This window comes from Pseudochaenichthys georgianus, chromosome 12 (genome assembly GCF_902827115.2).
Source record: "Pseudochaenichthys georgianus chromosome 12, fPseGeo1.2, whole genome shotgun sequence".
In the NCBI taxonomy this organism is placed as follows: domain Eukaryota; kingdom Metazoa; phylum Chordata; class Actinopteri; order Perciformes; family Channichthyidae; genus Pseudochaenichthys; species Pseudochaenichthys georgianus.
The window spans coordinates 8,866,512-8,882,054 of record NC_047514.1 but is presented as its reverse complement, the minus strand read 5'-3'; the positions used below and the strand labels follow the sequence as shown (position 1 = coordinate 8,882,054).

Below are 15,543 nucleotides of genomic sequence, written 5' to 3'. Positions count from 1 at the left end.
AGATAAGATAAGATCGAGCTTTATTGTCTCCCTTAGGAGGAATTTGTCTTGGGCATCGAGATAATACACATAAAAGATTCAGGTCAATCAGTCATAGATACAGAACAGAGATCACATATCACATGGCAAAGAAACAAACAAGAAACATACAGCACTTTCCCTATTGCACATATCCCTATTGCACATACATAATAGACCAAGGTTGGTTCCACATTTCATCCAGGCATTTTCTAACTTTATTTTGACTATGCAGGGTGTTTATGCTGGAAAAAGTAACAACATTAAAGGCAATATAATTTTAATATTAAATGAGTGTTCTTAACAATGCAGTGTATAAAAGACAACTGTTATGTAATAGAGATTGTTTGAGGGCTGTCTAAGAGAAGAAGAAGTGTGACGGAGAGCTTATAAGGAGCGCTGTGTGGGGGTTTGTGCTACTCGTGTTGGTGTCGATAGCCTCAGGCTGAGGTAAATGAGCTCCAGTCAGAACATGACAGCTCCTATGAAGAAGAAGAGAAGTGGAAGGCAACATGTGTGTGTCTGTGAGTCTTCAGTAGTGTTTGTGTATACCTACAGTATCACAGCTCCTTCTCGGTCCAAGACAGCTTTTGGGACACCCTGCTGCTCAGCATGCCGTGTCCTTGCACTGATAGCGGCTGAAGAGCAGTCCACTTAACAAATGTATTGTGTCTCTAAAACGACCACTGAAACATCCTACAGAAATTGTGGCTCTGTTGGATAACATTTGACATGCAAAATAAAATACAATAAATAAAGTACACTGAAAATAAATGTGCAGAGGTAAAAGGAAAAGGTATGGAGGTCACACACAGCAGACAGGAGGAAATACAGTATAGTCTAGACCAGTGGTTCCCAAACGGTGTGCCGTTGTGCCGTGAGGCAAGTCCGGGTGTGCCGTGGGATTTTGTGACAACCATACGTTATTATTGCAATATACAACTACACAGAAATAATAATTTTTGTAATTACTATATCAGTACTTTGTAGGTTTATATGTACGTAATCTGCGCGACTTGCGCGTCCACATCTCCACGTGCAGTGCTGCATAAACATGGCTGAGTCAGCGATAACTTTCGAGGGGTGAAGGTATGCCCATTATTTTGAGTTCGTCCGAGGAATAGACAGGAATGTGACGGTGAGGTGCAAACTGTGTCCAGGCCAGAAGCTGTTATCCACTGCTGGAAACACCACGTCAAACCTCAACAAACACCTGCAAAGAACACATGCTAAGGTGAAGCTACCGCACACGCCATTTGTTGTTTTGTTTATATCACGTAGTTCTTCTTCTCTGTCTTCCGGTTGTTGCCTGTTTTGAATGACAAATACACACTACCGCCGCCTGCTGGTAAGGAAAGTTATTGCCACTCACGCATGCGCAGTTCGTACGTGCTTGGCGAGTAAAGTAACGAAGTAGTGTAATATATTACTTCTTTTTTTTTTTTTTAAAGTAATATGTAATATATTACATTTTTTTAGTAACGACCCCATCTCTGCAGTTGGCGTTCTCTACTCTGATTTACATGAAGAACAACAGGAGGTCACGGCTCTCTGTTGAACAGGACTTGCGAGTGGCCCTCTCCTCAGTGCCACCAAGGATTACAAAATTCTGCGCGCCCCGACAGGCACATGTATCTCACTAATTTGTAAGTCGGCAAAAATATTTACAATAGCACATGTTTCAATGCTGATTGCTGAAATGTTACATCTATAATTTGTAGTTCAGGACCATGGACAATGCAGCTTCCTTGCATTGACAGTTCTCTGTGCTGAATTTCTGCTGAGTTTCCTTTGCCTCATTTTTAATGTTGTGACCTGTCTGGTTTAAATGAGTGTGTTGCTGTTTTGATGAAGCCTAATTTGATACAGTTTCAAATTAATTTCTGAAATATTTCGTTAATAAATATTTCATGAGTAATATAGTTGTCTTTGTCACATTTTATTTGGCATTAGTAAATAATTATGCACATTTACAGATATTTTACATGATATGAGTGATAACACGTGTTATAAGGGCTATTTTGCACAATAGGTGTGCCTTGAGATTTTTACTTGTCCTTTGGTGTGCCTTGGGCACAAAAAGTTTGGGAACCACTGGTCTAGACCAACTGAGGTTTAACCTTTTTAAGGGATATAAAGATGTAAAAATTACCTCGTGGAGTTTTCTATCTTTCTCAGTTCAAATTTTGAAAGCAATGTATTTCTATTGGTAGTATGTTTCAAGCATGCACCACATATTTTTGTCCGGTCGGGTCTTGGAAGACAGGAAGCTGTGGGGTTCATAAAAACATGTTCTTACTCAATATCAAGCCACGATTATTGTTTTTATTTTAAATCGTAAAATGTCTGAGTTTTTTTGCCATCCGTGAGGAAAATAAATGGGGCTCAGAGTACTCAGAATACTGAAATCTGTATTTTTAAAATCTTTTTTTCCTTCTAATTTGTTATTATATCTAAATAACACACTGTTATTCATTCAACAATAACACACAATTATCCTTGTTTTTATTTATTTGTTTAATTCTATAATATCGGGCTTTTTTGTTATTATTATTTCAAAATAAAGTCACCGGAAACAGACGTAGGCGATACACACCCACTGAACTGATTACCCAAGATCCTCAGCTATGGTTGAAGCTCGGTGATTGGATGTTTTAGCCGCAATGCACGTTGGGATATGGTGTCAATGCGATATGAAATAACTATCAACAGAATTGCGTTGCCAGGCAACAGTTTGGGGTGAAAACAGTATTTCCGGTCTCGAAGTTTGCATAGTAATCTGCAGTACTTATCATCTAAAAACATCTGTTTATCCTTGTTAATTACACAATATTGATTGGTTTACATTTTGTACAATGCTTTTGTGTTTTCCCCCTTCGATTCGGAGAAACAAATAGTTTTTTCGGAGTTTAGTATGGCCAAAGACACTACACTACCCATAATCCTCAGCTATCTTTTGGGACTACAGTCCCTTTGCTTGACAAACCCTGTGATTAATCTTCAAGCTCTCAGATTGGATGTTGGAGTGGCAGTGTGCCAAGGTTACGCCGAGCGTCAAACAGCTGTTTGAAATGGAATGAAACCACGGCAGACTATCCAAAACTGGAATCGAACGGGACCATAATGATGTGAAATATAAACAACCCTTAAATCAGACTTTAGTTACACCTGAGTAAAATTCAAGGAAGGTGATTGTCAAGTGCCAACAATCAGGAGAGATATTTGATAGTTGGTGCTTGAAAAGACTAAACATTTATCTGCAGATCCCTATAAAGTATATTCATTACTCGTTATTCTCTACTAATAGTTTCATTTCCTTTCATTTCAAACCTTTATTTATACAGATAAATCCCATTGAGATCATTGATCTCTTTTTCAAGGGAGACCTGCTCAAGTAGTTCCACATGAAACATGAAAACATAAACAGAACAACAAAAGGACATCATACAGCATCATTTACATAATTATCCACATAAGCAGGTACCAATAGCTTCCGATTGACTAGCATCCAACCGAGCTTTAAAAACATTTAGTGGCACCAGATTGTTCAGTTGTTCAGTTAATTAAAAACTGTATATAATGACTATTTTGCACATCCCTTTCAAGATTTCAAGATTTTCTAAGGTTTATTGACATATCATACACAACTACGGTGTAGTTATGCAATGATGAAAAATTTGGATCATAGGTTCCTCAATAGTGCATTACAAGACATCTATCAATATGTGTGTATATCCACCATTGAACTGTCATATTCTGCACATTTCTTATACTATCTACATACATAAGAGTTTAATTAATATGTATAATATCAGTTAAAATAAGTGCTTCAACAACATTGCAGGAAAGCAATATATTAGACGTTAAGTACTTTGTCAGGCTTAATATTTATCTGTAGATACCCCCAAAGCGGTTTTCTTATTTAAAAGAAGACCTTAATCTAAACTATTCTTTAATATTTAAATAAAGGTTAATTCATTTGTTTGTTTTGCACATCCTATTAATATCTTTGTACATCCAGAACTAATATGTTTTATTGTAGAGATCACTTACAGTATTTCGGATATCATATCGCATTAACACCATATCCCAACGTTTTTTGCGACTAAAACATCCAATCACAAAGCTTCAACCATAGCTGAGGACCTTGGGTAATCAGTTCAGTGTGTGTGTATTACCTACGTCTGTTTCCGGTGACTTTATTTTGAAATTCAGTTCCTGACCGACGGCAAAAAAGCCCGATGTTATAGAATCAAACAGATAAATAAAAGCAAGGATAATTGTGTGTTATTGGTGAGTAAATAAGAGTGTTTTATTTTGAAAAGAATAACAAATTAGAAGGAAAAAAAGATTTAAAAAATACATATTAGAGACTCTGAGCCCCATTTCTTTTCCTCACAGACGGCAAAAAAACTCCGACATTATACGATTTAAAATAAAAACAATAATCGTGGCTTGATATTGAGTAAGAAAATGTTTTTACGACCCGACCGGACAAAAAGACGTGCTGCAGGCACGAAACATACTACCAATGGAAATACATTGCTTTTAAAATCGTGTTGGTGAACACGATTCATTAGATTAAATGGTGACGATAACACGAAATGCAGTGAGACTGGGTTGTACAGTATCAGTTACTACATGTCTAAAACAGCTGTTTTTACAGACATGATAGATTTATGATCAAACCAGAGCCTTGCTGCACCTTTTGGTCAGCTCATTACATCTACTCTACTTTAATTTGCTTTTGATATCTTGCACGGTCATGCTTCTTTTTATCTTTAATAGTACAATGTTGTGCTGCTCGAAACCTGGTGCCATCACAAGTAGGCCTTCAGCCTTGTTAGCGACTCATTTGTTAGCTGAGCAGCTAATTAGCTGGCTTGTCGACACCACCGTCTGCGCTCCCTTTAACTAAACACACACACACACACACACACACACACACACACACACACACACACACACACACACACACACACACACACACACACACACACACACACACACACACACACACACACACACACACACACCAGTGGCTAAGCACACTTGCACATTCACACAGAGAATGGACAAGCTTATGAATACAATGCAAACACTCTCACAAAAAACACAAATGTGCCGGCAGTGGCCTAATTAGAAGTAGTGAGTATGAGAAATAATGATGATGAAGAACAAAGTAAAAGACTAGATAGGGAAAAGGGACTTTCTTGTTGAAATTATTGCTAATTTCAGGACTTAGAGCCCAATGATTTTAGAGACACTCATGGAGTGAACGTCTTTCTCTATCCAATTATAACTGATCTTAGGAATTGTCAAACACAGAAAATAATATGGAGGAGATGTCAGGTGAAGGTGGGCAGGGTCCAGGAGGAGATAGGACAAATGGAAAGTAAAGAAGGAAGCACATGAAAGGAGGTAAGGAGGGTGGACAAACATGCATGAAGGATGAGGGCAATACTTGGTAGCAGACTAGTTTTTTTTAGGACTGATAAGAGAGAAAGAAACAAGGAAGGACTGCTATTCATAATAGCCTATATCATTATGCTGGCAACCAATAAAAGAACGTGTAGAGTCATCAGTTCTCTTAATAAATCTGTTTTAACCAGCTCCCTGAATTAGCAAATGCAACAAATTATACTTGCCACTGTTCCAATCTGCTGGAGAAAAACGCTGTACAAGAGCTTGACAGCAAGAAAGTTGGTTAGTGTGTTTTTGTGTGCTGTGTGTATTTTCAGAGGAAACAAAATACAACAAACAACGCCTGTTGTAATGCCTCTGCCATCAAGTTGCCCTATTTGCAGCTCATTATCATACCTCTCAGTCGTATTTATCATGTGAATTTGCCGATAATATTTTAATATTCTGAAAGCCAAGGCTTTGTTTTTTATTTAAAATCAGGAGTTAACCCTCTTTTCAGGACCCTGCCGTGTTACTATCAACCTGTCATTCATTAGAGGTAGGGGAGGGGGAGCAGAGATATATAGAGAGAGAGGAGACGGTGATCGCTGAAATTAACCCCATGTCTTTAAAATGCCCACAAAATGTATTCATCATCTGAATATAGCGATCCATATTCTAAAAGCCAAGACTTTGTTTGTTTAAAATCAACCACAATCCCCAAATTACTGTAGCAGGATAGACTGTTCAGCCCTATCACCACACGGGGCAACCTTTATAAAGATGGGTCAGTGTCGCTCTTGCTCCCTCTTGCTCTTTGTCACGAAGGCCACTTCCGGGTTCCGCTGACGTGCTTTCTCCGCTGGCACCGGTGAGTTTGCAGTGGCTGCCGTTTGTTGTACACCTAGCATGACAATTAGCCTAAATACTAAATGTATCGCTGGTTGTAGACCCTTGCAGGGATCCTGCAGCCCATGTCTGCTGCCGCTGTAAATGAAGCTCTCCTGCCAGGGCCGGACTGGGACAATAAGTCAGGCCGGGAATTATACACCCAGCCAGGCCACTACTAGTTTTTTGTGCCATTTTGCTGGATTTATTTGTCAATTTTTACAGCATTGCTGCCCATAGTGATAGCCGTCTAAATCTACTACCCAAAAATAAACATATGGACATGGGTTACTATTTAAAAAAATGTGCAAATCTATTTAGCAGGGCTCAAGTTTTGAACAGAGTTCAGAGTGAGATTTTGGCAGCGGCGGGGCTTTGGGTGGGGACGGTGGTCTTATCTGATAAATGACACATAAATTCATGTGTGTGTGTGTGTGTGTGTGTGTGTGTGTGTGTGTGTGTGTGTGTGTGTGTGTGTGTGTGTGTGTGTGTGTGTGTGTGTGTGTGTGTGTGTGTGTGTGTGTGTGTGTGTGTGTGTGTGTGTGTGTGTGTGTGTGTGTGTGTGTGTGTGTGTGTGTGTGTGTGTGTGTGTGTGTGTGTGTGTGTGTGTGTGTGTGTGTGTGTGTGTGTGTGTGTGTGTGTGTGTGTGTGTGTGTGTGTGTGTGTGTGTGTGTGTGTGTGTGTGTGTGTGTGTGTGTGTGTGTGTGTGTGTGTGTGTGTGTGTGTGTGTGTGTGTGTGTGTGTGTGTCATACTGTTTAATTTCTTACGGTTATTGAATACAATTATATAGAAATAATCTCTGCATTGTTTAGTTAGTTCTAAGTGGTGCAGTTTGAGAATGTACAATTGGCCCAGTCTCCTCTGATGTTACACTGCCTGTGAGACAGAGTCCAACCACACATGTCCAACACATAGGACATAACCTAATAATAATACATTATATTTATAGGCCTAGCGCTTTTCTACAACGCAAAGACGCTTGCACGCTTACACACATCCTGCAATACACATGCTGCAGCTGCTCACTGTTTGTAAAAGTAAATAAATAGTATTTTCATTTCCATAATGTACTTTCTATACCCTGCTTCATAAACAATACTGACATCCTGCTCCTCCGAGTCTGGGGGTCCGGGGATGTGAGGACAGCGCGAGGACAGACAGGGAGGCTGCTTCACTTCATAAAGGAAATGGTGGTTAATATTAACAACACAGGAGTTAAAACGCTTAATAACCTTCATTACGTGTTAGTTAGAGAAAGAACATAAGAAAGTTTGACAAAGATGAGGCTGTTAAACGGGCAGCGGATCCGCTGTGTGTAGAGAGAGATGCTGAGCCGCACCGTGCAGCGATCAGCTGATACGGAGCATAGAGAGAGCTGCAGTCCGCGGGGCTCGGCCTCGCCTCCTGTCCTCACAACTCTTATTAATCCCGGTACCGGAAATTGTTATTTGTTCCTACTCGGAACCGAGTGTTGCTTCCCAAGCCTGCCACTGTGCTACACTTTCCGCCCCGCTCCGCCCCCGTCTAACTGTACAGAAAGCGGCGAGATGCATTTCCTTAGGAATCGACAAGCAGAACCGAAACTAACACTTCTAAACGAACAATGTCGGACACGTACAATTTGCGAATGAGTTCTGCCTTTTGTAAACTGAATGTATCAATAATTTGTCAATAAATCAGGTCGAAAAACGTCACTTGTCCGCCGGACAAGTCAATTGAAAGATCTACTTGTCCGATATTGTAAATAACACGTCCCGGACGGTGGGACGTGTTTCGCACACTTGTCCTGTTCCTCCGGCCCATGGAAAGGTAGTAGTTCCTGAAATCTAAAAAGAGCACCATGTGTAAAGAACTGATTAATGTATTCAATCAAAGTATTGAAATCCTGGAAAATGTTGAAACCCTTACCGGTCTATAAAGTATAGGGCAGAATGTCTAAATCCTACCCGGATACAGCCATGTTATTTTCTAATTGGCTGTTCGACAGCTTACATTCTTTTGATTGGTTGATGCGTGGCTACAGTGATTCTGTACTAGTTTGTTTACAAAATTGCGGCGCAACTTGGTGGGCGGTACCCTGGAAAGAAATCTCTGCGTGAGAAATACAAGGTGTGGTGTGTGAATGGAGTGGAATGTGTGTGTCTCACGCCAAATGCGAGAGACTTGAGAGCCCTGATTTAGGAACCTATGTGAACATATTTTAAGTGGAGGTGGACCTCAATTCCTATAGGGGGGTCCGGGGGCATGCTCCCTCTAAGATTTTTTTTAAATGTTGGACTTGCATCCATCTGGTGCATTTTGAGGGGGACATAAAGAGACTACACCCATATGAAACAGAACTGTATACATTTAAATAATCATAAAATCATGGCCATAATCAATAACATACCATATCCAATATGAAAAAACATTGAAACTTGTTTATTTATTTGTTTTTGTTTCATTTATAGTTGCGAGTGGGTCTGTGCTCCTGAACCAGCCTCACCTGTCTCCCTCCTGCTCCTCTTTGAGGCAGCAGCAAAGACTAGTTTTAGGTCTCAACAAGTTTATCTTACCTTTTTTCACCTAGTTAACATTTTATTTTTATTATTCATGCATATTTTACTAATCACTCCCCCCTCAAATGGAAATATGTGTTTACATAAATGGTGACCAAACCCTTTGAGACCCACAGAGATAACTTAGACTAAGTTAACTATCTAAACACTCAAGAGTCCTTTACCTCACCTGAGCTGTAGTTATCAGTCTGACAGGAGAGGACTCTCCTCCACCTTGTTGTTGAAAAAGCTGCTTATATCCGTTAGCGCAGCTAGCTAGCACCAGATGCTAACAACAACAATACACGTAACCGGTGCGCACGCTTTATCTCACTCGCTCGCGACACATTACACACCCTCCCGAGCTTGAATGACACACAGAGACCAATCGAGGGCATTAGTGTATGTATGAACTGTATGAAAGTGGCCATGTCGGCAGGCCACATCATGTAGACAGCCAGTGATGTGAGGCAGAGTCAGACCCACATTTGCGCAGCGTTGCGTTCACAATACATACATAAAAAGAGAGAAATTCCACAGGCCAGCAGGCCACTTAACAGGCCAGGCCATCGGGAAACCTCCCGGTCCTCCCGATGGCCAGTCCGGGCCTGTCTCCTGCTGTGTGTTTTTCTGAACTTGGCCTGATCGGTAGGTAGACCTTCTGCTAGTATCATTCTTCCTGAATGTTCTTAACCTAGTATTGTTATCGTAACATCGCCTTAAACTTAATGTCTGCTAGGCTCTGCGCTGGAAGCGTGATAAACGACTGCTGTTTTGCCTCCTCGTCTGTGTTGCATCCACGACTGCTCTAAGTTTGCGAGTGTCTTGCCTGCCTGACTGTTGCCTGGACGGCTGGTCTACCCTCACGGCTGTGTCTGTCTGCACAGCCGGCTTGCCTGCCCTACTGTGCTTCACCGCTACACTACTGTCTGGCGTGTGTTGCTCTTGGCCTACATTGTCTGTACCAGCCTCTTGGTATCACTGTGCCTTTGCTCTTCAGGGCCATATTTTAAACATTGTTATCGCGGACTGTTCGATTAATCTCTGTTCATGATTAGTTATTTCATTGAGTTAAGTTTGTTTTGTTTATTTAATTCAAGATTAAGTAGACTATTAGGTTGATTTTCATCTCTTTGATTTAGTTTTCGACCCTGTTGCTTTAAATTTGTTTTGTTTATTTCAGTTAATATCAGTTACTTGAAATCAATTTTTTGTAGTATTTTTGACTTTTTAATGTCTTATACTTGTCTTATGTGTTGGTCTGTGTATTAATTTGTGTTTACTGTTTATCCCAGTAATTGTTTCTTGTTTGCCCCTCTTAGTTGCCGAGAGCCAAAGGTGTGGTGCTGGTGTCCCCGGTGGTGGCTTCCCCCTTTGTGTGTCGTGCTGTGCTCCCCCCTGATTTGTGTTCCTTCGTGTGAGTGTGTAGTGATCACGGGTGCCTTAATTTACTATGTTGGGATCCCTCTCACCCCTCGTCACCTCCATCCACTGGTAAGCCTCAGCATCCCTGAATTAAGAGTTCCCCCCCCTTTATTTTCAGTGTGTATGGTGTTATGGTGTTTTTAATGATATTTTAATGCCAGAAATAAAACATTTGATAAATTGGAACCACGTCTCCTGCCCCTCAGTATCACGAACCTGAGTGCCTTGTTGGTACTTGGAATAATTATTTCCTTGTGTGCAATTCCCAAGATGGCGTTGTCTGGCTTTTAGTTGAATAGGATTTCCAACAAACACCCCCCACGTGCCGCCACATTACCAAAACACTTTTTGGCATAAATTCACGATTATCTGGAAATGCACCATTACGTCATCTGACTTCTAATTTATTCGATAATTGAGGATTACTTTGTTTACACTCACTTTGCATCAGCATCTGTTCATCCAGTATTCTAATATAGATGATTATTATGCTTTTGTGATGTAAAAAATATTCAAATAACCTGTTTTGAGTTCTGTTTTGCCTACCTTGCCTACCTCATCAAGTTTTTAAACCCCAAGAATCAGCACACCTTGACTAAATGTATTTGTCACTCCAAGACTTCTATATACTATCACAGTAGATAAACAGTGCTGCTAAACATCGATAAAGTCACAGCTGTCTTTGGATGATGGTTTGTTTATAAGTTATGCCAATTCTTTTGGGCAGTGTGACGTGTCCATTGGTGTTTTTCTGGCGAGGACTTGTCATTTATTTTCCTGCCAATACATATCCCTAAACATGAGATGCATCATTGCATTTCATATCCACAATCACACACGGGGCACTTGGCATGACTTGCAACCACAAGGGATGTTTTCTTACAGATTACGCACTTTCTGCACCCTACAGTCCCTGTTTTGGACTGTTGGAAACATTGAAACTGTAGTGGAGTGATTACTATTCTGGCCTCGGTTCTCGGAGGCATAACAATGTCAGTGAGCCAGCAACAAAGACGTATTCTTGTTTTATGTGCTCGAAAACTAAGCTCTCGTTATCCTTTTACAGGAGGCTGCATGTGAAATAATAGACTATCTGCAAAGGTTGTAGAAGAAAAGATGAAACTGCATGACAGTTATTAAGTAGCATTGGAAAAAAGTAAGAACAATGTGAAAGCATTAGTGCAAAAGAAAAAGTAAAAAAATCAATTAAAGTATAAGTAACACTGGTAAGAAGGGCAAACTCAAAGAGCAGGGTCTTTTAGATAACAGGAACATATGTTTGATTTTAACACTGACATTTCAAATTGGGAAGGTTTTAACAAATTAATCTTTGCATTGGATGCATGACTCTGGGGAAACAACACCATTATTATACATTATTCTCTTCAACTGACCATCAATAAATCAGATTCTCATCTCATTTGTCTTATCACAGCATCTGTCATGGTCCAGCAGAGCAGGTTGGACCCAAGTGCAGGATGAACAATGGTTTAATAAAAAAATACTTTGATTCAAGATTGGGTTCCAGGCAGGACAAACCGAACAGAACTCTTCCATGGTTTAACTGAAGGATCTGACACCAACAGAACAGCAGAACAGCAGAACTTAAACACATGCCGATCTAATCACAATGACAAGACACAGCTGGGCAAGGAAGGAAAAACACAAGAGGTGCTTTCACACCGGAGTACTTTTCCCCGTACTTTTCCCTTTTAGTTCTGATAGTTCCTGGGATGTTGCGTTCACACCAAAAAGAGAACTTAGTTCATGAGAACTTTTCAGTCCCTGCTAGAGAGGTGGTACCTTCCTGGGGAGAAAAAAGTTCCAATTTCTGATTGGCTGGGCGAATTGCAAACCACCCCCCGTAAAACTCTGAAAGGTTTTGTGAAGCCGCCATTGTATTTGCTGGCATTAGCATTATTAGCAATAGCCCAGCGAAAACGGATAGAGACTAACTTATGGCAACACAAAAAAAAACATGGGAGCGGTGGAGTGATGAAAAGGTGTCGGCATTCTGGCGATTTACTCGGAAGGCTTCAGTAGAAGCTGTTTGGAGTCCCAGCAGCTTCTACTGAAGCCAGTCCCCAACTCCGGGGACTTCCGGCGGCAATATATGCCGTGAAGTTGTTTGCGGCCTGCCAGTAAACCCAAAGCAGAAGAAGAAGTGACGTCAGCGGCTTCATTTGCGTAATCTTCCCTCAGGGACTTATTCCGGTGTGAACGCGATCTGCTCTTTAGTTCCATGGGGGAACTAAGTGCTGGGAACTAAGTACGGCAAAGTACTTGGTGTGGAAGGGCACCAAGTGAAAACAAATCAGGTAATCAAACGGGAAGGAAAACAGGGAGACGGGAAGTGAAAACAGACATAACAGGGTGTGGACACTTTTCAAAACAAAACAGGAAACATTGTGACGGCATCAACTTTTGACAGAGCACATCCCTATGTGGACAGATTTGACATTTTACAGAACTTAGTTTTTTTGTGAAACTGTGTCCATTTTGTTAAACTCCATTCAGGAAATGTAATGACTTGAGCTTTGTCTTCCAGTAATGAGTCTACATCGATATATTTTCTCGCCTTGGAATCCACACAATGGACTTACAGCCAAGTTGCAAGAGCTGTTAATTTCACTTTAGCGGCAGAGACTAATTGCTAATTGTTGCTAATTGCTGCTTTGTCTCCGGTGACGCTACCAGCCGGCTCTCTTAGGGGAGCTTTTGGCCAATCTCCTGCTGAGAACCCGCTGTGGCTCCATCTGAGGCAAACCAACAATTAGACCCACCTCGCTGCATGGACTGAAGTTCAATTAACTGGATGGAATTCACAATAATGAATCAAATTGGGACCACCATGGAATAGGGGAAGCTGAACATGTAGCTCAGTCATTTATCTTTGAAATTATTCACAGAGAAAATAATAGAACTTACAGCTTCAGTGTGCTGTTGTCCTAGTTTAAGCCGTCTGGTGGAAGCCACGGCCTCATCTATCAGTCTAGGCCGGGTAACTTACAACAAATATCCGAATAATTTAATTTAGTGTTCGCCGCATCAACTACCTGGGGAGGGTACTTAGTTCACACATAGTCCTCCAGTTTCATTAAATCCATTATGCTGGCCCAGAGTGGCCATGTGAAGCACACCCATTCCTATGTTACGAAGGTTTACTATGTTCCCCAGCTCTATGAACATAGCACATCATAGAAAAGCTGGTCATTTACTTTTATTTTAAAGGAGTTAAATAAAAAAAAGGTTGGGTGTTCCAAATGTACCTTTCTGTTAAAAATCCCATTGAACCAAATCAATAAAGTGTCAAATATATAAATTATTTAAATATGAACAACAGAACAAAACTAAATATAACACTGAACCCCCCCAGACTCTTGAATATTCTGTGCTGGGTCAGATTTGTCCCTTAACACCACAGTTTTAGAGACCTTGAAAAATATAAATAAAAATTAATAATAATAACAATTTAATCATCTGACTGAAATCTATAGAAGTGTTAATGGAATTTAACAGTAAATCGAACTGAAATACATAGGACCCTTGGAACATAGATGCACGTATTAGATCGAGTCGGCTCAATGATTTGAGTCATCTACTTGGCCCATTAGATCGAGTCATTTGATTTACCCAATGATTCAAGTCACTAAATGAACTGCAAACATTACACAACATTGATTTAAGGAGTAAAAGTTGAATGTTTTTTTGTTGTTAAGATTTTTAAGTGGGCTTGAAAAGGAACATTTCTGAAGACCAGATCCAGGTTCGGTCGTGCAACACAGGAGAAAGTGCCTACAGCTGTAAACCCAGTGGTTTCTAGCCATATGCCAGGGAAGTCCTCGAGCAGGCTGAATTGCATTCCAAACACAGCAGCAGGCGATTTCAGTGATTACACCCCCCCTCTCTGGCTGAAGGTGCTAATAAGTGTATCAGCTGTTGGGATGGAATGAAACTATGCAAAATGTTGGCACTGTAACATCATTGGACTGTTACTGAAGATGACTCCACTAAGTGATGATGTGTCCAACACTGAAGTATAATGTCTGACATGGGACAGATAAGCTTTTTTATGATGACTTGTTTACTCCCAGCAGTGTACACTTTTGTACCTTACAACTTTGGCATTGATACAAGGACTGGTCACTTTGTGAATACAGCTATAATGGGGATGTATTGAAGAACTGTTTTGGTTTAAAATGTAATCAAGAAATATGAACACAAACACACTATGTGCCCATGTAGGCCTGTTAATATGATTGAACACACACCCTTTTTGTATTAACTGTATGCAGAATACTGATACTTTTGTATACAATCAGTAAAAAGCACAAGTTGTGATCAAATGGAACCAAAGGTCTTTCAACCATCAATCAGCATTTATTTAAGGCAGATGCTATTTACACCCGGGTGTCCGTAGCTAACAATGCTATTTACACCCGGGTGTCCGTAGCTTAGCTAACAATGCTATTTACACCCGGGTGTCCGTAGCTTAGCTAACAATGCTATTTACACCCGGGTGTCCGTAGCTTAGCTAACAATGCTATTTACACCCGGGCTACACTTTAGATACTGGTATTTATGGAAATGTTTCTTTGATAATTCCATTCCCTTGTGAATCATAAGACATTTGTAAAACTTGTTTACTTTGTTTGTGGAGTTATGGCAGGAAATTAGCTCCATAGAAGCAAGCCTTGAGTTAAACACATGAAAAATAGCTGTGGAGAAATGGGTCACACTCCTATTTGGTGAGGAATTCTTCTATGTTTATTGACGCTGGTAGTTGCATTAACTTTGGCTGATAACTGATTGTCATTACAAAAGGGACAGCAATAGACCCCTAAATAGTTAGTTACAAGTTGTACCCATGGATCTCGACCGCTTATTTTCTCCTTCTCTTTCATCTGGGTTCTCTGTTCTCTCTCCAAGCTTTAGTGCATTTGTTTCTGTTTTCTCCTTTGTTCTCCTCTAGTCCCCTAACATCTCCTCTCCCCCTGGGCCTCAGCAGGAGGTCTTGTCAACTCCGAAGCTGTGTGTGTTTGTCCTCTTCCAATCTCCCCTTTTTTGTCCCCCCCTTTTTCTATTTCCATCTCCCCTCTCTGCTCGCCCCTCTTTCCCTAAGGAGGTCAAGTTGTTCTGTGAAGTTGTGCCTGTGTTTGTCGCCCTATACGCCGCCCCCTCTCCCACTGCGCTCTCCCTTCCATACCTAAACGGGAGGTCTTGTCAGATACATAACTCTGTGTAAGCCTCTCCTCTCCAATATAACACAAT

The 15,543-nt window shown here is 40.7% G+C and overlaps 1 protein-coding gene across 2 annotated transcripts in view; it reads left to right on the top strand.

The window, feature by feature from the left end:
* galt (galactose-1-phosphate uridylyltransferase) overlaps positions 1-15,320 on the top strand; it is an 80,717-nt gene extending 65,397 nt beyond the window's left edge. The window contains exons 10-11 of one of the 2 annotated variants that reach the window (XR_011644185.1): positions 10,170-10,341; positions 13,992-15,320. Coding sequence is in view for 1 of the 2 variants with exons in the window: in XM_071204970.1 (XP_071061071.1) it covers positions 10,170-10,249 (80 nt within the window). In the remaining variant the exon portion in view is untranslated. Of the gene's footprint in view, positions 1-10,169; positions 10,402-13,991 lie in introns of those variants that run through there. The other variant, XM_071204970.1, reaches the window with a different exon arrangement.
* The last annotated feature ends 223 nt before the right edge of the window (positions 15,321-15,543 follow it).